We start from the raw sequence: 23320 nt of genomic DNA on the forward strand, positions 1-23320 counted from the left end.
CTGAAGATGGGATAAGAAAGATAAAGACAGTCCCTGCTGACTACAGCTATGAGCTAGACAGAGGTAGTCAGTTTTTGTGGCCTTTGTAAAGCTGAGGAAGAAATGGTGCTGTTTTGCATGGGCATATGGTGCCACTTACAGCCTATTACTGTGTTTGTGAGAATGGTCCCTGTCACCTGGGATGGTAACTTGTAATAACTCTTCATAACATGACTGGGCCCAGACTGGGACTCATTAATGACTCCTTATCCTGCCTGTGGCCCAAGCACGTTGTCTAAAAGCCTTTGAACAATGTTTTTGATGTGTGTGATAGTCTTGACATAATACTTTTACCTTACCTTTCCTTTGAGAAAGGCAAGGTGAAATTCTTTCTAGTTATATGTGTCCTTAGTTCTCTCAGAGTGATCCCACATTGTTCTGGTAAGTCCACAAAGTGCTTTGTGAGTATGCCTGTGAAGTTCATCATCTTGTAGTAGTTCATCATTTGTTGTGCAAAGCAGCTGAAAGAGCTTGCTACAAATGGATACTGAGCAAAAACAGCAGGTAAAATTCAGAATTGCTCATACTGAACACTCTAGTTTTAGCCATCTGTCATCTTCTGAAGATAATTGTAGTGAAGAATAGTATCTTCAAGATACTGGAGTTGGATTGAGAATTTGGAGATAGCTGCCTATTCCCTTTCTGAGGAAAACATAAATTTTTAGTCCGTGGTGAGGTTTAAATTCTCATTGCTCCAAATGTGTTATATTTACTCTCTTACTGGTTTCAGAGTTCTGATCCTCAGGCTGTTGTAAATGGTCCATAGGGTGAGAGTCTGAAACATCTCAATTCTGTGTGCTTGTTGGTTTGCAAGCAAGTTTTATGGCTGGCTGACAGGGATCTCTTGTTGCAGCCTTTTTTATGTGCAATCCTGTGTCCAGGAACATCTCATGTTGATTCCTGCTCTCCTTTCTACATTTTCATTTGAGTCACCCACAAAACCAAGGCAGTTAGTTGCTGCTTTCTTAGTTATATGCTATTTTCTTGGTTGTAGGTCTCCTGCTGCAAATGACATTAAAAAGCAGGCAAAACCAGCAAAACCACCTACACATAATTTAAACAAGAAAAACAAAAAGAGATTGCACGCTGCTTAACTCTTGAATTCTCCTACATCTCGTCTGCTGAAAGCCAGACTTCATGTGGCACCGTTGTAGTTCAGACACCTTGGGAGACTGTGATTGCAAAGATTAATCACCTGCTGCTCATTGTTGGCAGCCACAGACACCACCACCTGAATTTCCACGTGCAGCATTCTCGGAGCAGCCACAGAGAGAGCTGCTGCTCCTTGGCTGATGAGAGGTGGCTCATTAGGCTGTGCTAACACACATCTGTGATTGGCCCACCTAATCTGTGCAGCTCTGACGTCCGCCCCAGTTGTGAGGGTAGGGGATGGGAGCAGGGCAGCCAAGCACTTTAAAAATAGATGCAAATGCGCACGCAGGGTTACTGCAACTCCAGTCTCACTGTGGAGTTAGATTAGTTATGCTAGGTTTGAAAGTCCACCACATGCCTACCCCGATTCGGTGGGTTTTGTTGTCCCTTTTGATTTTTTTTTCTAAGTATGGTAAAAAAATTGCTTGCTTTTTTGTTCGTATCTCTGAAATCACTAGATGTATTTATGAGATGACCCCTGCAAACCAGTGGGATAATGTTAGAGGAGGATATGAAGGTGGAAGAAGTTGCTAAGAAATGTGGGTGCCACGTGGGGGTAAGAGATGGTCTTCTGGTATCAAGCAGCAAATTAAGCTTCAGAAAATTGCCTTGTTAGATGCCTGGAGAAGCAGGAGGTGAACCTATGGGAATTATGGAAGATGGGCAGGGTGAGAGCAGTGTGGCTGTGTGTGTCCCAGGTGGTGCATCAGCCACCTGGCAGGAGAGGCTGTGTGGGGGCTCTGAGTGCTGTAGGAAGGTCATGAAGGTCTTTAGGAGCAGGTGGTACAAGGCCTAAACTGCAGGAACAAAACTGGAGGGTACTGAGGATGGGGCTGGAGAACTGCTCACCCACTGCTTCAAACTGCTAAAACATGGAAGGGACAAAGAGTAGTGACCAGAGAGGAAAGGTGAGTCACCAGAGGTACCTGTGTGTGGGGTTTGGTGTTACTTTCCTAGCTCCTAAACAGGTTTGTCATGTAGGGAAGTTAGAAAGTGGGAAATTAGAAAGAAGAGTGAGTGCTGAGCAGTGGAAAGATCAGAAATACGTCAGAGAGAGGCAGGTTCATGGAGTAATAATCCCACATGGCTGTATCTTCCTATCTTATGCATGTTAATTACTTTCAAACACAGCTAGAACAGTTTTGTGTATGGATAAAGTCACCCTGAATTGGAGTAGTTGAAAGGGAGGGCATGAAGGGTTTCTGTAAGAGAAACTGGTTTTCCAAATTTATGAACTGTGTTTATTTTGATCAGTCTCAAACATATAATTTTAATCTAGTATATCTCTGGCACATTTTCATTGCAGAAAACGCTTGTGTACATTAGTTTCCAAACCTGCCTGCTGAAGGGGGTGCTCTTAAAAAAAACTAGACTATCATGTCATTAAAATATGACACTGTAGAAAAATGTAAATATCAGGTTAGTAGTTTGTGTACCTTAGTTGTTGATTAATTAAACTATCTGATATACTATCTAATTTAAATCACTTGAGTAAAATGCCAGTGGTGTTACACAGGTGGCTAATTGGGTATATGAGTAGGAATCTTGCCTACCTAATGTGGGTTTGAGAGAGAAGTTGCATGTCTTCTCCTAACACTACCCTGTCACCTTTAATTAAGGAAATCTGATGCAAGTGGGTTTGTTTCTTTGTGTGTTTTTGTTCTTTTGTTCTTTGGTTTTTTGTTTGTTTGTTTGTTTTTTAATGTGGAAGGCTCTTCCTCTTTCTGTCCTTGTTTGTGTTTCATTTGATAAGGGAGTGCTCAAACCCAGCATTTAGAACTTCTGACTATAATTCTTCCTAGGGAATTGAACCCTGTGTGCAGATTTCATAATTCCGTGCTACACGTGTAAGTTACATTGTGTGGCTGATAAAGGGAAAGGAATTGTTGGTTTTGTTTGTTTATTTGCATTCAAATCAACAGCTTTGATTTGTGTGTCTGATAGAAAACCAGAGTTGCATAAGCTGCTCCAAGCAGATTAGGGGTAATGTGGCTGGCATATTAATCCAGAGATCTTGGTTGATGTTGACAGCAGTTTCTAGACACTACCCTGTGTTTCCCTAAGACCTTTCAATTTGTGATTTTGCAGGGTATGAATAGATGTTGTTTGGGGTTTATGTTACTTTAAACAAAACCAAACCAGCCAACCAAAAATATTATTTTCCCTTTTGAGAGAAAAACAAAAACAAAACAAAAAAACAGATCAAATCTATCTGAGCTGTCAAGAACTCGTATTTATTAGCCTATATTCTCAAAAAAATGTGAACAAAACTATACTGCAGGGAAATGTGCCTTACTGCTGATGGAGTGGATCATGGTTTGAAGACCTGTTATCCAAACCCCAAATTTGTGATTTAAACCCCAAGAAAACCTACTTCTAAATAAGTAGTTATTTGAGTGAGAAGGACTTGAGTTGTCTATTCAGTGTGGCAGATCAGTGTATTACTGCTGCTGCTTCAAGCTGGTACAGTTTTCAAGAAACCCTAATAAACACTCTATTGTTCAAAATTTTGACACCTCTTCCCTAAAATGTCTTCCTCTACCTACAGTCAATGTACATAACATTAGAGATTAAAATTAATAGAGTTTTAAGAGATGGGGATGTTTATGAAACTCAAAAGCTTTGTTACAACAGTGGTCTAAAGAGGTAATTATGGGACAGGTTTTCTGTATGTATTTCTGTATGTGTTCTGTATTTCAATTATGTTGACTCATGATAAACCAAGTATGTACTATCTTAAACATATTTAAATGACTAATTATCTTAGCATAGGTTTAAAATTTACTTATTTTTATAATAGAAAATTATGAACTTTTAAACCTTCAGTATGTCAGACTATTTTTATAGAAATAAGAAAAAAAATACTTTAAAAACAGCTTCTCACAGTTTAAAGTATTCGACGTTGAATAAAGAAGAAACGAAATGAAAATGCTGTTGTATGTAACAGCTGGTAGTAAAAACAAAGAATAACATTTATGTAATTTGTCTGTTGATAGAATAACTGGTACGAGAGCTTAACAATTCTAGAAGTGGCAGATGTGATGATTTTATATTGCAGTCAAAGCCAGAAGACTGAAAAGACTACTTTTTAAGAATTTTAGATTTCCTTACAACTTTTATGTAGCTTCATTGCTTTCACCAGACCAGCAACTGGATGCTGCAAGGTGGGAAACAGGCACAGCAAAATGGAAATGCTGCTCCTGCTGCCCAGATCAAGGTGGTTGCTGCTTTGGTGCATCCTCAGTGTGGGCCTGGAGCATTGCCTGGGACTTCTGCAGTCCTGGCTTGGCTTTCTCTGAACTGGTGTGTGTGTGGACATACGAGTTTGGTTTGTTGTTCATGTCCCTTCTCACGATGTGAGCCCAGGTGTAGCTCACAGCTGGTCTGGGAGATCATGGTAGGATCATGGATTATATTTTTGAAGCAGAACTTGGTTTAAGGTGTTTGATGATTCATAGGAAGTGCATGGCAGTCCTTGAGGGGTTTGGTCATTCAGTGCTTCTGCACTCATTGAAATAGATCAAAGCCTGGGTCACACATTGCTGCAGTTTACTCTTTGGCTGAGTGGGCCAGTGCTTCATCACAGCACTGGACTTGTATTTGTATCCTGCAGGCTGGGTCTAAGGTGGCCTTCCTGGTTTAGCAGAAAAACAGTTTAGCAGTTTTCCTCTTTTGCAGGTCATGGCTTGAGCACCCTGGCACCTGTTCTCCAAACTGCAAATCACAATTGAAAAAAACCACACAAACAGCTCATTGAATTGTAATTATTTATTATTAAAACCAAATTTAAATCTGAAGATTGTTCACCTCCATGATTATTTGTCCCATAAGTTATGTTGAAAAGGCCCTGGATGATTTTTTTGGGGCTTTTTTTTTACTATTTTATTTTTTTAAGGAAAATGTGCTGTTCATGTTATCTGTGCTGTGTAAGTAACTGTGTATTTCCAGTACTTGTCAAGTTTTTAAACAAAGTTTGCTCAAGTATCTCATGATCTCAGTGCAGTATTTCTCACACCAGTCCTTCTGAGGTAATGGTTATTTGTGTTCTGTAGAGGAGTCCAGGTAGATCAAGTAACGTGCCTGTGTTCACATGTAGCCTGTGCTACAGCTGGAATTTCCTCTAAATCCTTGTCTGTCAGCCTAACCACTTAGGCTTTGCTTCCCCTGAGATAAAGGCACCCAAACCCAGTTTTAAGCTGTATTTAAGCCCTCTGACATACTGTAAGAAATAACATAACCTTTGGATCATTGTCTTTCTGTGATTTTGTGTCATTTCTTATTGAGGAACTACAAGGGGATAAGTAGATCTCTTGATTCCTGCTCAAATCCACATGAGCTGGAAGTTCTGTGTACTGTGCATCTCTCTTTCGTGCACTCTGAGATGAAATAGGAGTTGTAGATATAATTTATAATTAAAACAGTTTCCAATGGTGCTCACTTATTCCATGGTTTTTCTTAACCTTAATGCTAATAGTAATAAAGATGTTGTGAATAAAGAAGTGCCTGTGCACAGGAATGTGTTCACTCAACCTGTTAAATGTGGTTTTTGTTGGCATTCCACGAATTGATCTGTTACCCTCTGGTGCTGCAGCTGTTCCCAAAAAATGATGTGCCATTTCTCATGTAAGAGCTTGCATAATCTGACAAGGGAGAAAGCCATATCATTCCATATTAAAGCAAATATTCATGTGAGTTTGTTACACAAAACCATTAATATTATTTCGTGAAAAGATATGTTTTGGAAGAGTGCAAGACTTATTTTCTTTCACTCGAAAAATGAAACCCTCAAGTTGCCTCCTTTGAAAAACATAATTAATTTTCTGCTCCCCCCCTCCAAACACACTCTTTTATGTAGAAATGGTCATGATGAGTTTGGTTGCTTAGGGCTACGTGGCATGTGCTCAGCCAGCCTGGCTGTGTGCTATCCAATTGGAGTGGTACCCACGAGCCAAGCGCGGCCGTGCAGCGCCTGACAAAGATTTGACCTGACACTTCTACAGTTGTGCAGTGCATGGAGGTTTAGAGCAGCAAAAAAGGGCCATGAGGGACTGCATGGCAGAGACCTGTGCTCTTCCTGCTGTCTCTGCAGCAAAAATGTGTTAGTGCTCTAGTCAAGAAAACCGCAAAATCTGTTTTCTCCAGCCCTTTTTCTCTCTCCTGTCTCACTTGAGACTGGCTACATGTGGAGCTGTCTGTATTTTTACTTTGTGTAAAATACTGTCAAGCCAACTGTATTATAATAAGGGACATCTATTAGGTCATTACTGTTGGAAGACATTTCATTTGTCTTTGGTAGTTATTTTGCATTTCAAATTTGAGATGCTTGCATTTTTTTTATTGTGAACGACTTCCTTATGCTGTGCTTTAGGTTGGCATGGAACATTCTTCTTTCACCACTTGTTTGATGCTTTTATTGTAACTTGATGTGTTTGTGAACAGTTACTGATTTATTCAGGGATGTAATGAACTTAAATGTGAACTATTCCTGACCTATTCAGCAGAGACAAAATACATCACACAAATGTATGAGAGCTTGTAACTTTGCATGTCTAATCTACTGCATAGTAAAAAAGATAAATGGTTATATAGAACTGGTATTGAGTAGGTTTTCTTTGGTTTAGTCTTGAAAATTTCTCTGTATTATTTTATTTTGCATAACATGTTCTCTGTAAATGCTCTGAAAGAAAAGGTCAGAAGTGAGTACTGGGAGTTGAGAACAAATAAAATAAAAGTGTGCCATGAGAAATTAGGTAGCCCAAATGACAAACAGAAAAGAAGTCTGTGAGTGATTTTGAGGGTAATATAATGAATGCATTAATTAGCCTTTTTTTTGCTTTTAAGCAAAGATATGGTTGCAGCTTCTATTTTCATCGTGGTGTAGTGGTTGGAACTCAGACAATCTACTGGATTTCTTATTGAATGTTTTCTGCTTTGGTCCTTCATTATTTTATTCCAAAAAATGTCAGGAATTATTACCTAGAGGCTTAAAGTTATAGCTTGTGCCTTGTTTGTCTGTTTTTCATGTAGTAATGAAACCTCAGCTCAATTTCATTGTTAATAGCAGAGTTATCTAAGCACTTAGGTATTTCTTCAATAATAGAGGGGGTTAGCCTTTCTGCCAGCATACAGAAAATTAAATTTTGTGTCTTTCACATACCTGTATTCCTTTACAGCAGAATTTACCTTGCCTGTTGCAGTCAACCAGGTGGCAAAACCTCATCCTCTTGCAGAAGTAGTGTCATGTGGTCTTAGACTTCTCCTTGCTTTGTCTTGCCACATGCTTATGTCAGCACAGTCTGTGCAGTATTGCTGGTGTGTTTGAGAGCTGTAGGATGTGCAGGCAAGCCACATCTGCTAGAGATAAGGAGGCTGTTGAGTGAATTTCACCCCTGACAGCAGCTCCTCTGCCTGCTGTGCATTGCTGCTGCACTGAAAAACACGCACACTCTTGCCTTTGGAAATCAGTTTGCTTGCAAACAGGAGGAGCCAAAGGAGCTGGTGTTATCAACATTTTTCTGAAAGGTGGAAAGGAACGGGTGGAGAATTCAGAGATGCAGCTGGGTATCTGGTAGGGCCAGTGAGCAGTAGTGGGAGGAATGTGAGAGGCTGGAGGGGAAGGCAGGAGAAAATGCAAATAACAGCTGAGGGGAAGGAATTACCTGAATTTGAAAGGAAATGGCTCTGAGGAATGCATGTGTGTATCTGAACAACAGCATTAGTGGAGAACATTAGTGTTTTCATCAGCAACAGCGTTAAAGGCAGCAGATGTATATGCCAGTGAAGTGTCCAACTATAATTTAACCGGGAAAAAAGTATCTTCTGTAGAAGGAGCAGTCTGTTCTCTCCAATCAGTGTAGTAGTATCATATTATTGCTGTTTAAAAGCCTTCAAATTGCAGACTTTTTATTTCTACTTGTTGAGCTGGAATAAGATGTTGTTTTGCACTTGATTTACCTGTGTCAGTAGAATAATGAATGGTGGATTAAAATAGAGAGGACTGAAGATAAAGAGGGAAAAAAGTCGTTGCACATGAAGATTTGAAATAAAACTGAAAAATAAGGCTCCATAGTGAAGACTAGGAGTCATAAAACTTGTGTGAAAACTGTTGTGTTCAGAAACTTTTGTGATGGGTTCCTGGGAGCTGAGCAAGACAGGGTAAGATCCCTGTGTTCCTCCAGAACACCAGAGTAGCTTCTCATGAAGTTTTACTTATTCATGCTTCTGAGAGTTTGACTCATAGCTTGAAAGCAGCTGAGGGGTCTATTTCTGTGTGTGGTTTTATAGAGCTGGAAGAGCCTCACCTGAAGACCACACAGTGGATTCCAGGAGCTCTTGCTCATTTTAACTTGACACTGCTTTGACTAGGAAATTTTGAATCCAAGAGATTTTAAGGAGATATTTCCACTATGGTTTGGCTTCAGTGTTCTAGTCTTGTCTCCTCACCTCCTTAAAGTGTCTCTCTTTAGTCTCTTTAGTTGTGGGCTCTTGTTTTTAATGACCTTGTGTTTCTGTTTCTGTTCACAGCTGAAATGCTTTTGGAAACAACCATCTGTTAAGCACACTAACTGGCCAGTTGTTGAGAAAAATCCTGAGCAATGTTTTGGTTTCTTCAGGGATGGATTTAAATGCAAAGTCCCAAGTTAACTCCGTCTTGTTGTCATCTGGGTGGTTTACTTTTTTGTTTATCGCTGAGTTACAGCTTGACCTGTGACATCAAAAGCATCATCTGGGAGGGAGACAGAGCTAAGTCTGCCACCTCAAAGCTGCATGTGCTTATGCAGCAAACATGGGGCTTGTGTGCTGGAAATCTGCCACAACTGAGGAGTAGGGGGATCTATAGGCTAATCTCATTCTTTTCTGCTTCTGAGCACAGATTTGATTATTTTACACACTGGGTGTTATTGGTCACCATCCTAATTAATCCTAGATGCTGGAGCATTTCCCTTTACTGTCATGGATATAGAGGGCTGCAGTGAGCAGCAGAGTGTGGGTGTTCAGCAGTCCCATTCACGTGTGCATTGTGTACGTCTCAAACTACCCACGTTAATAATGTTACTTTATTTCTCAAGAGCATGTCATTCCCTGTGGATATATTGAACAATTACAGTCATGAGGACTTGGAGAACTCAGGAGAGGTCTACCTCTTTGACCTTCGGTGGGGGAAGCCAAACTGTCCTGAAATCTTTTCTCTACCGGACCGCCGCAAGGTAAAAACCAGCACATGCTGTAGGACTGGAGTTCTTAATGTCCCTGTAGAGCTGAGATGTAATGCATCCAGTCCTACTGAATTTCAGAATTATGTTATCAAAGCTTTTGTGTTTTCCAGATTCAGAATTTGTGTGTTAAACTCTACTTTTTTCACTCTGTAACTGGGTTTAAATCTGGGTTTCAGTTACTGTGTGCTGCTTCTAGGCAATGGGTCTGTATATATTAAGAAATTTTTAAAAACTCAAAAAGCCCAGCCTGATTATAACCTTAAATTTTCAACTGATAAATCAAACCCAATGCATATCTCAAAAGCCTATCACCACTAAGGGTTCATGATTTACTTAAACTTACTGGCTCTTTTTACATCTCAGTCCTTCAGTGTTCTTCATGTTTGGGTTCAAGTTTTGATTAATAAGCTTCATTAATTTCAAAAGTGTTTCTTTTTTCTTTATCTAAAATATTCTGTGCTGTTATTGAGCGCTAATAGAGAACAGCTGTGACACTTTTATGTTTTAAACACATGTCCCTTGTGTGATGAGTTAGTCAGTGTTGGTTCTGTCCAGATGAATGCTTGTGTTAGAATTAGTACCAATAAAACCAGCAGTATACAGCTTTAATGAAAAGTATGTGAGCTGAGAGGATTTTCTGTGGGATCTAAAGGTCAGTGCCACAGATTCCGTGGCAGAAGCAGTCTTGACTATTTTCCTGCATTTATGCAAGTACTGTATGCCCAAATGTTTGCTTGTATTAATGCCCTCATTTGTGATGATAGCATGTCATAATCTTCTTAAATTTGTTAAGCAAGTCTGTCTACCACACCATTCATGTCTGTGGAGTTTTTTATATGTTAATTTAATAATGGAAGCGTGTGAAATTGAATATCAAAATGCATTTCCACAAAGGCACTCGATTCCTTAAAAGAACGTTATTTGCCCCTTTCCATGTTTTTCCTCAGGAGGAAAATCAAGTAGACAACTTCAGAATTTATAACACGTGTGTAACTTCGGGGAACAAAACCCTTTTTGAGTTTGCCTTCCCACTGTAGCACACATCAGAACTTGTTAACAAACTCAGTTCTGCTGTGCCAGTTTGTTCCAGTGCTTGACTGGCTGCCTCGTTCTTCTGCTGGCTTTGGCAGCTTGCACAGCTGGGGCTGCTGAAGTGAACACAATGCTGGCTCCTTGCACACCTTGCTTCAGTTGCACACAAATGCAAACTGTTGGCAGAAGCCAGCAGTACAAATTAGTGCAGCTGAATCTGACAGAGCTTGGGAGTCAGAGCTCTTTCAGATGCAGTTTGTCTCTAGGAATCCGTGTCTAAAGAGAGGACTGAGGTCTGATGCTTGTCTTTTACAGTTAGCCCTTAAGGACTTGATTTTCAATATTCTTCTTGTTTGCCTTGATAAACATTCTCTGTTTGTTTTACTACTGTTGTTTTAGCTAGAGTCTACTGAATTACTGTGCATTCTTGTTTCAGGTTCGTATTAGCTTGACATCTGTGGGCTTTGTTCCTCTCTATGGTGAAGAGCAGACACACAAAGTCCTTGCCCTGTTTGCACCATGGGACTCACTCACAGGTTTCATTTTAAGTTTTTTATATCTGTATTGCTATTTCTTCTTCTTTTTTTTTCTGAAAAACGCACTTAACCAGGCCTTTCCTCATTTCATGCTACTGTAGCCCATAACTTTTCCATTATGCACTTGTTCCCTGTCTTTTTGTTCACATACTATTATTTTTTGTGGTGGATTTATATACACAAGTGCTAGAACTTTGCACACTAATCAGATCAGAACTGGAGCCATTGATGTCTAGCAAAATAATGTGGTGCTTGTCTGGACCATAGTAAAACATGTATCTCCTGGTCTCTTTATGTATGCTTCACCTCTTCAAAAGGTATTTATTGAACATTCTTAGAATCCATTAATTTGCACAAGAATTTAAATGTTCTTTATTAATAGTGATTGGTCAGCATTGTGTGTACATTTGTCTTTAGCTTGAAGTCCTAGCATAGTTGCTGCTGAAATGAAGGTTTTTGTGGGTTTTCCCTCTCCTTTCTTCCTCTCTTCTTCCTCCCCTTCCAGATCTTCATGTTTCCTTCTTCATTTAATGCCATTTATCTGATTGCCAAGTATGCCACAAATGCCTGTGGATCACACTCTTCCTAGCTGCTGCTCACATGGCTATCAGCCTTTTTACATTCATCTAACCACCTAAAACTTGCACAGTTTCAATATCAATATCCATTAGCCACCCAATAGTAAAATACATGTATGACTGAGACTTATCTCGACAGGCAGTTTTTAGTGGAAGGAGGTGTTAGAGCAGAGTGTTGAAGGACAGTGTTTATGTCTGAAAAATAGTTCCTGTATACCATACCACAAAAAAAGAAAAACAAAAACCAAACCAAACAAAAAAGCCCCAAACCAAAACAAACAAAAACTCCCTAGTATTTATTCATTAATTAATTATTTAAGTATTTATTAATTTCAGTTATCAAAAAAGGTTTTGGACTAGGGAGCATTTCGTATGGGTGAGGTGTACAGTGCCCCACTGGTTGTGCTAGGGTAGTAGGAACTACATTAATATATGCATTAATATATACATTAATTGAGTGCCATCTAGAAGATGCCTGATGTGATTACTACATTGTTATTCTTGAGTATTTAGCAACTTTAATGAATATGTTTCTATTGGAATGGTAAGAATCACTAACTTTTTATTTCCCTTGTTTCTTTCAAGCTGTAGCCCTGTATCTTGCTGACCAGTGGTGGTCAATTGATGACATTGTGAAAACATCTGTCCCTGCTAGACAGGGGCTTCATCAGGTAAAGAGCTCCAACATTCACCTAGCAATTAATCCTATACTTCAAGATAATGGCAAATAGATAGTGTGAAAGATATTACATGTTTTAATTTCATTTAGAAATTAGAGGGCTGTTGCAAGCGAATAAAGGAATAGGTACAAGGGGTAAAGGAACTTCAATCTGAAGATAGTGTCCACAGCAAGAGTGACCTTTGTACAGCAGCTTCATATGTAGACAACTTAGATGTTAGCCATAGTGTTATCATATTTTTCTTTACTCTTTAGAATATTGTGATCTGGCTGTGTTGAAACATCTTGGTAGAATAGTGCATTGTACCATAGCAGTATCTATTGATCTTATCAGAAGACTAGAAAACCAAAAATTTTGTCAGGAATGTGTTTGACAGAAGCAAGTTGGAGCTGATAGCTTGCAGTGGCAGTACACGAGGTTTGGAAAAATAAGTTGCCTGGTATCTGCTTTATTGTTCATGATTGACCTTTGTTACTATTATTTAACCCTGTGTAGCACATCTTTGATTTTTGCAATTTTTAACATTCTCTGTTGAGAGTTTAATGTGAAAGCCAAGCTTTCCACATACTTCTTAAGGGTAGGAAAATCAGGAATGCTGAATCTCTTACGGGAGGTAGCTGAGACTAGGACTGGGAGAGGTCATGGTTCTTTCTTCCTTCACAATAAGTAGAATAGTGGTGAACTCAGACTTCATATATGAAAGGAACCCTGTAGGACAGAGAAAAGGATATTGAATTCCTTATTTCATGCCACAGAAACTGTTGTAACAAGTTTTTTCACTGCATCATGTCCTGTTGCCTGCCACTCTATCAGGAGTGATTGAGTGTGCCAAGCCCTGCCACCCTGAGGCTCATCATTTCTCCTTTGTAAGACTTGAGTTACCTGCCAGCCTGGGAATTCTGAGGCTGATGTACTGCTGTGTTTGGTGAATGGTTCTTAAGTACAAAAATAGTTTTGAATTAGATCATAACATTCTCACTCCACTGCCCTTCTCCCAGATTTTATGCATTGGATTGGGAGTGACGTTGAAGACGTGGAATATCCTCTGTGGTTGTGATTTGTACTTAATCTATTGCAACGGCTTCTGAGCATCTTCTTGCCTTATAACAAACCTCAGAGAGCCACCCTGCTTTAGCACTGACAGCCTTCCCTTGAAATCTGCCTGCAGCTGTGTTCAGTAAAGTCCCTTGTGCATGTTTGACTAATCTGACCAACTTTCTGAAGTGTTTTTTCTGTCTTCCACTAGGTGAAGTCTGTTGGAGAGAGAGTTGTTCTCTATGTTCTGAATCGAATTATCTATCGAACGCAGGAGATGGAAAAGAATGAGACCCCATTCCTCTGCCATGGTAGCAGCCAATATGCCAAGATCATGTGGAAAAAAGGAGAGGCTGTTGGGTTCTATTCTGTTAAGCCTACAGGTAGAACGTTTGAGGATTGTGGGATTTGGGCAGCAAAGGGGAGGAAATAGCTTGTTTGAAGAATATTGTATTATATTATTATAAGACTTGCAGGCCTAATTGAGTTGGTATTTTCCTGCAGTCATAAGAGATCAGGTGGCTGTTAGAATCTCTAGCTGTAATACTTACATTCTTTAGCAATAAAAGTTCTTAGATTTCTTCGTGTCTACAAAATGTATTTAAAACTGTAAGAAATTTGATATACAGACAGCTATAATTTTTTCTTCTGTAGAACAGTTGTTTGCAGTCGGATTGGACTGTGTTTGTCTTGAGCTAGCAAAAATTGAAGGTTTTTCTTTCAAAACATTCTCAAAATTTCACCCATGTTTGAGTGTGTGTTGTATTCCCCAAATGAGTAGTCCATGTGGAAAAAAACACTCTATAAACACATTTTGAAGGGTGGTGGAGCTCTTAGAGCATCCCAGAGGGTACCCAAGTAGTGTAACCTCTCTGTTCAAGTTTCCCTTGCTTGAAAAATGAAAATAATAGTAGAATCATAGAATGATTTTGGTGGGAAAGGACCATTAAAGACCATCTAGTTTCAACCCCCATGCCATGGGCAGGGACACCTTCCACTAGACCAGGACCCCATCCAGCCTGGCATGAACATGGGATGGGGCATTCACAGCTCCACAGTTTGAACACAGTTTGAACATCCCCTTTCAGGGATGGGGCATTCACACTTTCTTTGGGCAACCTGTCCCAGAGCCTCACCACCCTCACAGTGAAGAATTTTTCCCTAATATTCAATCTAAATCTACCCTGCTGTGGCTTAAGGCCACTGCCCCTTATTCTGTAACTGCATGACCTTGTAAAAAGTCCCTCTCCAGCTCTCCTGTAGGCTCCTTTCAGGTGCTGAAAGGGCACAGTTAGGTCACCCCAGAGCCTTCTCTCCTCCAGGCTGAACAACCCCAGCTTTCTTCACCTTTCTTCCTGCGAGAGGTGCTCCAGCCCTCTGATTGTTTTCATGACCCTAAAATAAGTATGTTCATGGGTCCTAAAAAATACAAGATTGCAAAAACTCACTGGGTTGTATAGCCAGCTTTGTTTCTTGTTGGCCTTGGAGAAAAGGGCAGCTCTTTGGCATAGTTTTCAGATTCACTGAAGGGCCTGAAAATGAGTTGGCTATTAATGGACGGTCTTAATGCCATTATGTGCCACCCTTTCCTCACCACTGAGTTCATAGCTACCCTTGAAATCCTCTGATACTGAAGGAACTATGTGTTGTGAGCATCTGTTCCATGTTTGTTTAATTTAATATGTTGTTTTTGGGAGAATTTCAGTGTAAAATGTCCTAGCATTTTTTTTTGTCTTCACTTAAAAAACTGGAATCATTGTTTCAGTCTTTAAGCAAGTACTGAATTAGTCTTCATATTTGTCCTGAGCAGTAATGTAATCAGCATAAGAATGGGATTAAATAATTCTGTTTCTCCTATTCATCCATCTTGCACTTCATTTTTACTGTAGTTTTCATACAGAACTGTATAGTGAGATTTTAAAGTGAACCTTTCTTCTCTGTCTTGTCTATTCTTTTCTGGTCCTACAGTCCTCTTCTGTTACATTATTCTATTGATATATCTTGGCAACCTTATGAAGCTTGCTCAGAAAAGTTAATAAATGACTAATAGAAATTATTTATTTTTAATAAAGTTATACATTATTTTTTATAACTTTACTCACTCTTACTACTATATAGTTTGGATTTTTTATAAGTTATGAAAGTCTTCATTTAAATTATGCTAAAATCCATGCTGCAGCATGCAGTTATGTCATCCATACTGATGGATATTTTTTTCCCTCTGATTGTTTCAGGAAGTGTTTGTAGATCTCTTCTTCGTCAGAAGTATAAGTTGCCAGTGCTAGACACAATGTTTGTCAGAAAGAAGCACCGTGGGAAGGACTCTGGGCTGATCATGTTGGAAGACTTTGTGGATTCCTTTACTGAGGAGCCTCTTGGCCTGCGATATCCACTCTCATCCTTCATGTACACAGGCAAGCTCTTTAATTTTTCCTTCTGATCCTCTTTGAGGTTTCTTTACACGTCCAAATGAGTATTGTCATTCAAGCTCCATGTTTGTGGCCTCATCCTCAGCTTCTACATTACATTTTCTGCACTTTGGTGAAGGCTAAAAATCCTGATTTGTTCAAGATGAAGTAGTTCCTTATTCAGTTTTTAATCCTCTGTGTAAAGTTAGATTATTTGAACTCTGCTTGCTGCTGTGAAGTTTACCACCATCCCATTTCCCCCACCAAGCCTGTAGAAAGGGCTGACGTGTTTCTGTGTGGGATGTGATGTGTATCTGCCTTGTAGCACCTTTTGCTTGCTCACAAGGTCGTTTGATTCATGTTTTCTCTGAACTTCTGGTGAAGAGAAGAAACTGGGCTTTGCTTTAATTTGCTTATCAGAAGGCACAGTTCTAAAATACAAAGAAAACACACATGGTGTTTAGCATTAGCAGCCTAACAGGACTATGACATGTAGGAAATGGATTCTGGCAACTGTGTTCTTGGGACTGTGTTCAGAGAAGAAGCACATTTCTTTTGCCCTGTTCCTCAAGGCGTGTTCTTTCTGAGGTTGTTTGCCAGGGTTCCTTCTATGAACGTTTTTATCTGGCCTTCTGAACAAGTAGAAATGTTCTGCTTTTCCAAGAACTGTCACTCGATCTGGTAAGACCTGATTTGTTAGGCTTCAACCAGGAAAATTACTTGAGCAGAATTTAATGACTAATTCATTTACATAGTCAAAAAATGTACGCAGTGGACGCAGTGGGGAACCTGTGCTCTGAAACTGTGCATCAGTAGTGAATCAGGTGAAAAAATGGTATTTTTTCTAACTACTACCAAAGAATAATGTCAAAGCATGTATGCCTCTTCACCTGTAGGTTTGATAGAGGTATAGAGAGAAGAGAGATGGAAGGACAGCAGTGCAGAAAATATTCTGGAAGTGAGCAGTGATTAACCATTCAATGGTAACATGTTAACACGCCCACAGAGTTCTTGTCACAGGTGCCTACTACAGTGTGAGGTGACAAAAAGCACTGGATTACATCCTCTGCTTCTGTCCTGAGCTGGGTCTTGTAGTTGGCAGGAACAGTGACTAGTTGTCTTGGTTTGGAAAGACAGATGTCTGTCAAGGAAAACTGGAGTTTCCCTTGGAATGAAGAATGTAAAACCCTCTCCCTCCAAATTATTACAATTTTGCAATTAGGAGCTTTCAGGCAAAAATACGGGAATAGGAGTAACAGTTGTTTACTAGGAATATTAAAAATGCAAATGCATTAATACAAAAACAAAAACAAAAAAACAACAACAACAAAAACACCAAAAAACCCCCTAAAACCAACCAACCAAAAGTCCTAGAAAACCCTGATGGAGTCAGGAATACAACCTGACACCCTGTCGGCCAGGGTGTTGGTAGCAGTCCAAATAAATCCTCCTGGAGTGACAGATGTGGTTCTGTTTGAGTGGAGATGATCCTGTAGTGGTGGTGAGATGGGTCCAGCCTTCCTCCAAGAATCCAGTGGCAAACAGGCTGTCTTGGTGTTCCTACATCTCAGTTTTTATCTGGGTAGGAATGTTTGGCTCCTCCCCACTGGGTGGAGCATCTCCCAATGGATGATGGAATGTGTCAGTCACTGTGACCCTCAATGGCCCATGAACAGAAGATATCCCTGAGGGTGGGCAGTGGTGACAGAGATCACAAACACTGCCCCACCTGGTTTAACAGCTGGGCTGTGATCAGAAGGCATCCACCCTCCTCCCCCTGGAGTTACAAGAGATAAAGGAAAAAAGAAAATCTCCCCAACTGGTTTCAACAGGTGAAATAGAATACACATTTTTTTTGGTTACATAAGCCAAGACATTAGTGAAGTAGCAAAAATCTCTGTGGGTATCAGGAAAAGAAGAAAATCCCATTCATCTTTTTTTGCAGTTTAAGATAATAATGGAAAGCATTTAAACCTATTTTAAGAAAGGATTAATTAAGAAGGATGTGTAGGGTAAAGCAATATCGTTTATTTCAGATTCAACTGTTTTGTTAAACAATTCTTTCTGTTATTGTTTGTATATGATTGTAGATTGCAAAATAATCTGATTTCAGATAAACTTTAAAAACTGAGGTGTATCTGAGTATATAGTATCTATAATATAATGGTTTTTCCTTTTGTTTGCTCAGCTTGTAAGCAGTACCTTGAGAAGTATCCTGGGCATAAAAACCTTTTGTGGCAAGTGGAGGGAGGAGGAGATTGGTTCCAGAGAAAGTCTATTATGTCTATAGTGCAAAAGGAAAATCTCAGAATTGCAGGTATGGATGCTTTGTTCTGTTGTTTTCTGACACTTTGTAAAAGTGTCTATTTGGACAAATACTCTACCAGTGACTTCTGTGAAAACTGTGTAGAAACTAGCAGATAGATTTCTCTTTGTTCTGAGACCTGTGAGATCATATGTGGGATGGTGTCATGTTAACCCCAGCTGGCAGCTAGGTACCATGCAGCTGCTGGTTCACCCTCTCCTCCCCCAGTGGGATAGGAAGGAGAGTCTGAAAAAAACCAGTAAAAACCTGTGGGTTGAGATAAGAACAGTTTAATAATTAAAGTAAGATAAAATGTAGTAAATATAATGAAAAGCAGGACGAAAACAGAGAAATACAACCCAAGGGAGAGAAGTGCACAGTGCAGTTGCTCACTACGTGCTGGCAGATGCTGAGCCAATCCCCAGGCAGCCCCTTCTGGCCAACTGTCCCCAGTTTGTATATTGAACATGAATTTCTGTGGTGTGCAATCTCCCTGTGGCCAGTCCAGGTCAGCTCTTCCAGCTGTGGTCCCTCCCAGCTTCTTATGCACCCACTCACTGGCAAAGCATGGGAAACTAGAAAGTCCTTGGCACAGGATAAACACTACCCAGCAACAATGAAAACAGTGTATTATCAACATCATTCTCATAATAAATTCAAAGCACTGCACTGTGCCAGCATCTAGGAAGAAAATGAATTGTATCCCTTTAGAAAGCAGGATGATACCCACTCCTTTTTTTGTGTATCTTTTATGTCATACCCAGGTTCTCTTCTTTGCAGTTCACCATTACCTTTCCTGTCTTCTGATATACACACACATCACACACATGTATCATTGCTCTAGCCTATGGGCCATTCCTCAAAATGTCTGTTGAGTTCCTTTAGTCCATGACTTTGAGCTCTATCTGTCATAAGAGTCCTTCAGGGCAGAAAAGATTTTGCATCAAGTTGGATTGTTGCACGCTGGAGCCAGTTCTGCTTCCATCACCATTGTACTTGTGGTTTCACAAAGTAAATGCTTCATTGGCCTGGGTTATTTTTACTCTTAATACCCTTGATATGGCAATTGAATGGGAATTAGGTTCAGATCCCCAAATTCAGAATTGTGAAAACAGGTGCTGTGAGGTACCCAGTTCAGTGATGGGCATATACCCATGAAAGAGACAAAATAAAGTGTTATATGGGAATGAACATCTTGCAATTTAGTTTATTGGTTACTCTCACTCAAAATAAAATCCCCAGAAGGAATGCAGGGAGTTCACCATTTTCCTGCATTACCTGCTAACTGGACCCAGGTCTGAGCAATCTCAGTTCCACAAATTATTTTGCCTTTTTCTGAAGCATGAATAGTGCAGACTGTTTTCCCCTGCATATTTATGAACATTACAGGAAATATATCCCTTTCTACAATGTGTATAAGTTCAGACTGTGCCAGACTGACTGTCAAATTCCCTAGTGTTTACTTAACAGGTGGCTTCTGCTAAATGTGTGTCCCAATGTTCGAAGGTCCTGCCACCCACTGCTCCAGGATAAATGGGTAACAGTCTGTTTTATCATTCCATTTTTTCTGGAGGCTGCTGCATGACAGAGAGTGTGATATTCCCACTCAGTGCCATGGTCTTTGGCTCAGTTGTCTATGATGTTGTTCAGGAAATTAATCCTACTATCTCATTCGGGAATTTCTGAGACTCTGTCATCTTCTTAAGGTTTCCTTCTCAAGGCCCACTCTTCCTGGTGGTGGCATGGGGTTCAGGCTATATTCTCTTCTCTTCTCTCCAGTGGTTGCTTCCACGATTATAAGCACGTGACATTTTCTGTTTAGTTTTGGGGGAGTGTGATACACTCTATCAGCCCAGTCTCCCCATATTTCTGTTTCAGCTGTCATTCTCCCTACTAGAGAGGCTTTAACCAATTTGCCTGTTTAATTGCAGTGCATGATTCGTATTCATGGCTAATCTATTTAATTGTATATGTGGTTGAGTCCACTCCTGGATCATGTGTCCACCTATAATTTGCACCTCGTCCTTGATTATCTGAGGTGTCATGGGTGCACCAAGCTAGAAATAATTTTTCCCTGTACTGACAATTCTGATCCTCCTGAGTCACTTCAGTTTTAGCAGCCTGATGCACTTTCTGATGTTTCTGTGGCCCATTTCTTGGTTGCATTAATCTCTATGCAAGGTACTTTCACTACCAGGTTCTCCACCCAGACAGCAGAATCTTGTCACAGTGTGGCAGCTCTGTGACAAGATAAGGTGGCCTTACCTTTTTGCTGCCAGTTGCTCTGATTGCATCACTGCAATCACCCCACAGGGCATTTGCTGCTACATGAGTCAGTGTAGAACTAAAATATTGGCCATTTTTCTCACTCAGCAATGCCTAAAGCCAGCTGGATGGCCTGCACCTCTGGTTCACCTTCTCCTTCAGCAACTTGTAGGAGACTGGTTCTCTGATCCTTTCCTACAACGTGACAGAACAATCAGTAAATAAGGCATATTTTGTCTCATTTTCTGGTAGCTTATTGTAGAACGAGTCCTCTTCAGTAAGGGTCACCTTCTCCTCTAGTGATATTCCAAAATCTTTTCAGGCCAGTCCTTGATCTCTTTCAAGATTCCTGGACAATCTATTTGGTGCAGTATTTCTGCTGGTGCACCAATGTGGTGGTGACTGGTATTGTTACTCTTCTGTAGCCCCACAATACAAGGGTCCCCTCAGAGAAAATGCCAGGCAGACAGATGCTTAACTTCCCCTGCCTCCAAGGCAGCTGTGGTGAAAACCCAGTGATACCAGATATTTTGGGTCCTTGAAGTATCCTCTCTTGAAATAGTTTGTGCCAAAGATGCACAGAGTCTCTGGGCCAGTCACAGTGGCATGCTTTTGCCACTCATTCCCAGACAGGCTAGTCTCAGCCTCTAATATAGTCAGCAGTATATCCCAATATAGGGATCCCTCTGTCACTCCAGAACTACAAATGAGTTCTTCCCCTCTACAGCATGATGGGATTATGGCACACTCTCCACTAATGTCTGTTAGAGCCTTGTACTCCTGTGGGTTTGATGTTCTAGGCCACTGGATCCTCACATTCCAGTGAACTTGATTGAACTTCTCCCATTGAAAAGAGGCAGGGCCCTCTAGTACTGGGTATAGAATTCTCCACCCACTTCTTGTGAAAAAGGATCAGAATTCTTTACCATAGAATCAGGAGTAAGGTTGGCTATTCTGCTGTGTCTGGGAAATTGCCTGCTGGAGACCAGAGCAGCAGTTTTCCTGGAATTATCCACATTTGTCATTTGTTTTTCCTCGCAGTTCACATGCTCATGCCTCTAGGTGGAGGTGGATTTCCCATCTTATTTTTTCATATCCTTTCCGTGGTGCCACAGGATTTTAAAAACTGTGGTACTGTGTACTCTTTATCCTCTTTCTTTAGCAAAGGAATGCTCTCTTAATAGCTGAGATACTTCTCTGTACAGGTGGGGAGTAGAACCTGTCTTCTTTTTATTGCTGGAACTCCTGGAGCTGTTTCTCATACATTTTGAACAGTTTTTTTTCACAATTAAGAGGCAAGTCCATAGGTAGGAAGAGAGATTTTCTTTGTCTTGCCAGAGTTTGCAAACCACTTCATCTACTGTGGGTACTTCTTCACCTCTCCAGGTCATTAAAGGCAATGAGTTGGGACGTGATGATGGTGGGCTACATATACAGATATCTGCCATGTGGGTTATGTTCATTGGGCTTTGTCTAGTTCTGTATGTGACTGCTCATAAGAAATCATCTCCAGCACAGCTAGCTCCCTCAGCACATCTCTCTCCATGGTGGGTAACATGGAATGTCTTCCTTGAAGACCTTTCCTTCACACTTGTCAAGCAACTAAGTGCCACACATCTGCTTATTCCCCCTTAGTGGGGTGGGGAGGAGATTCTGGAAAAAAACCCCATAAAACCTCTGGACTGAGACAGGAACAGTTTAATAATTGAAATCGAATTATACAGAAGCATAATACAACAATGATCATAGTGAGAAGGGAGACAACAAAACCAGAAAAATAAAACCCAAGAGAGAGAACTGATACACAATGCAGTTGCAGTGATAGCCCCTCCCAGTTTATATACTGGACTTAACAACGTGGTATGGAATATTCCTTTGGTCAGATGTCCTGGCTGTGTCTCCTCCACAGCTTCTTGTGCACCTGCTCACTCAGCATAAATGAAAAGTCCTTGAATTAGAATAACCCCTATTTGGCACAACTAAAAGATCAATGTGTTATCACATGCTAAATTCAAGACAGAGCACTGTATGAGCTACTAGAAAGAAAAGTAACTCTATCCCAGCTGAAAGCAGAACAGATGGTTGTTATATGAAGGTACTGTAATTTTCTCTTTCTCTGTTTCCTCTTCTAAATCTTCACAGCAGAGGCCTCAAGGAAGGAAAATAAGAGTTTGCAAGCAGAGGACAATTTTTGTCAAACTGACATATCTGAAGCAAGTGGACCAAGGACTGAGGAAGAAACACAGCTAAGTGTAGGTACACAGTCTGTTACCTCTTTTTTTGATTGTATCATTATTGAGAAACCATTTATGAGAATTTATTTTTGCTCGTATCATTACAACCAGATTTGCCATAATGTATATAAAAGATAAATGGTTTTGTTGCTTTCTGTGTGGATGTAATGCTTCCCAGTGATGTAATGCTAATGACTGAGATAGATTGGTGAGTGTTTTCTTTTGTTTCCTTTTTTCTTTTTTTTTTTTTTTTTTTTTTTTTTTTTTTTTTTTTTTTTTGTGGGCAGGTGGGGTTTCCCCATGCATGTAGAGAGTCTGTGGTGCAGCTGTCAGGGTCTGGAATTTGAGCTGTTTACTAGCAGATTACATAAAGGAGAGTATTTCAGCTGTCTCTGAGATTAAACTGTTTAGAGTGGATGTTTTTAGAGGTACACATCCATGTCACAGTTCAATACAATGGCTAATGTTAAGTTTGCATGGGGAGTTGCACCTTGTCCACAGGAAAAGACTGCAGCTTTCTTAAATTGTGTTTGAGACAGCAGCCAGGTTACAGCTGCTCCTGGACAGGTGGTCTTGAAAATATTTGGGTCATTAAATATTATGAAGTTCTTTATTTCATTTGTGTTCTGAAGTCACACAGAATGTGCTTGGCAATCATTTATAGCTCCAAATACTGTGAGCATGGATTTGCATGCTTTAAGGACTGTCTGTGTTATTGGCATGAGCATGCTTTTGTAGAGTTCAGTGCTTTAGTTAATAATGGCTAAATCAGTGCTCTCAGATATTAATATTTAAAGTTTAGATTTGGAATTTAAGTCAAGTTTTCCCAATTGAGAAAAT

General features: G+C 40.1%; 1 protein-coding gene across 4 annotated transcripts in view; it reads left to right on the forward strand.

Annotated features, from left to right (window-relative positions):
* LOC134564580 (soluble lamin-associated protein of 75 kDa-like) overlaps positions 1-23320 on the forward strand; it is a 70797-nt gene that overhangs the window by 5362 nt on the left and 42115 nt on the right. For 3 of the 4 annotated variants that reach the window (XM_063423474.1, XM_063423471.1, XM_063423473.1), the window contains exons 2-8: positions 9261-9398; positions 10876-10975; positions 12139-12224; positions 13480-13651; positions 15503-15682; positions 17865-17993; positions 22389-22498. In XM_063423474.1, coding sequence (XP_063279544.1) covers positions 9264-9398; positions 10876-10975; positions 12139-12224; positions 13480-13651; positions 15503-15682; positions 17865-17993; positions 22389-22498 — 912 coding nt within the window. In that variant the 5' untranslated portion in view covers positions 9261-9263. The remainder of the gene's footprint in view (positions 1-9260; positions 9399-10875; positions 10976-12138; positions 12225-13479; positions 13652-15502; positions 15683-17864; positions 17994-22388; positions 22499-23320) is intronic. The other variant, XM_063423472.1, reaches the window with a different exon arrangement.

The sequence above is a fragment of the Prinia subflava genome, chromosome Z (genome assembly GCF_021018805.1).
Source record: "Prinia subflava isolate CZ2003 ecotype Zambia chromosome Z, Cam_Psub_1.2, whole genome shotgun sequence".
NCBI classification, from domain to species: domain Eukaryota; kingdom Metazoa; phylum Chordata; class Aves; order Passeriformes; family Cisticolidae; genus Prinia; species Prinia subflava.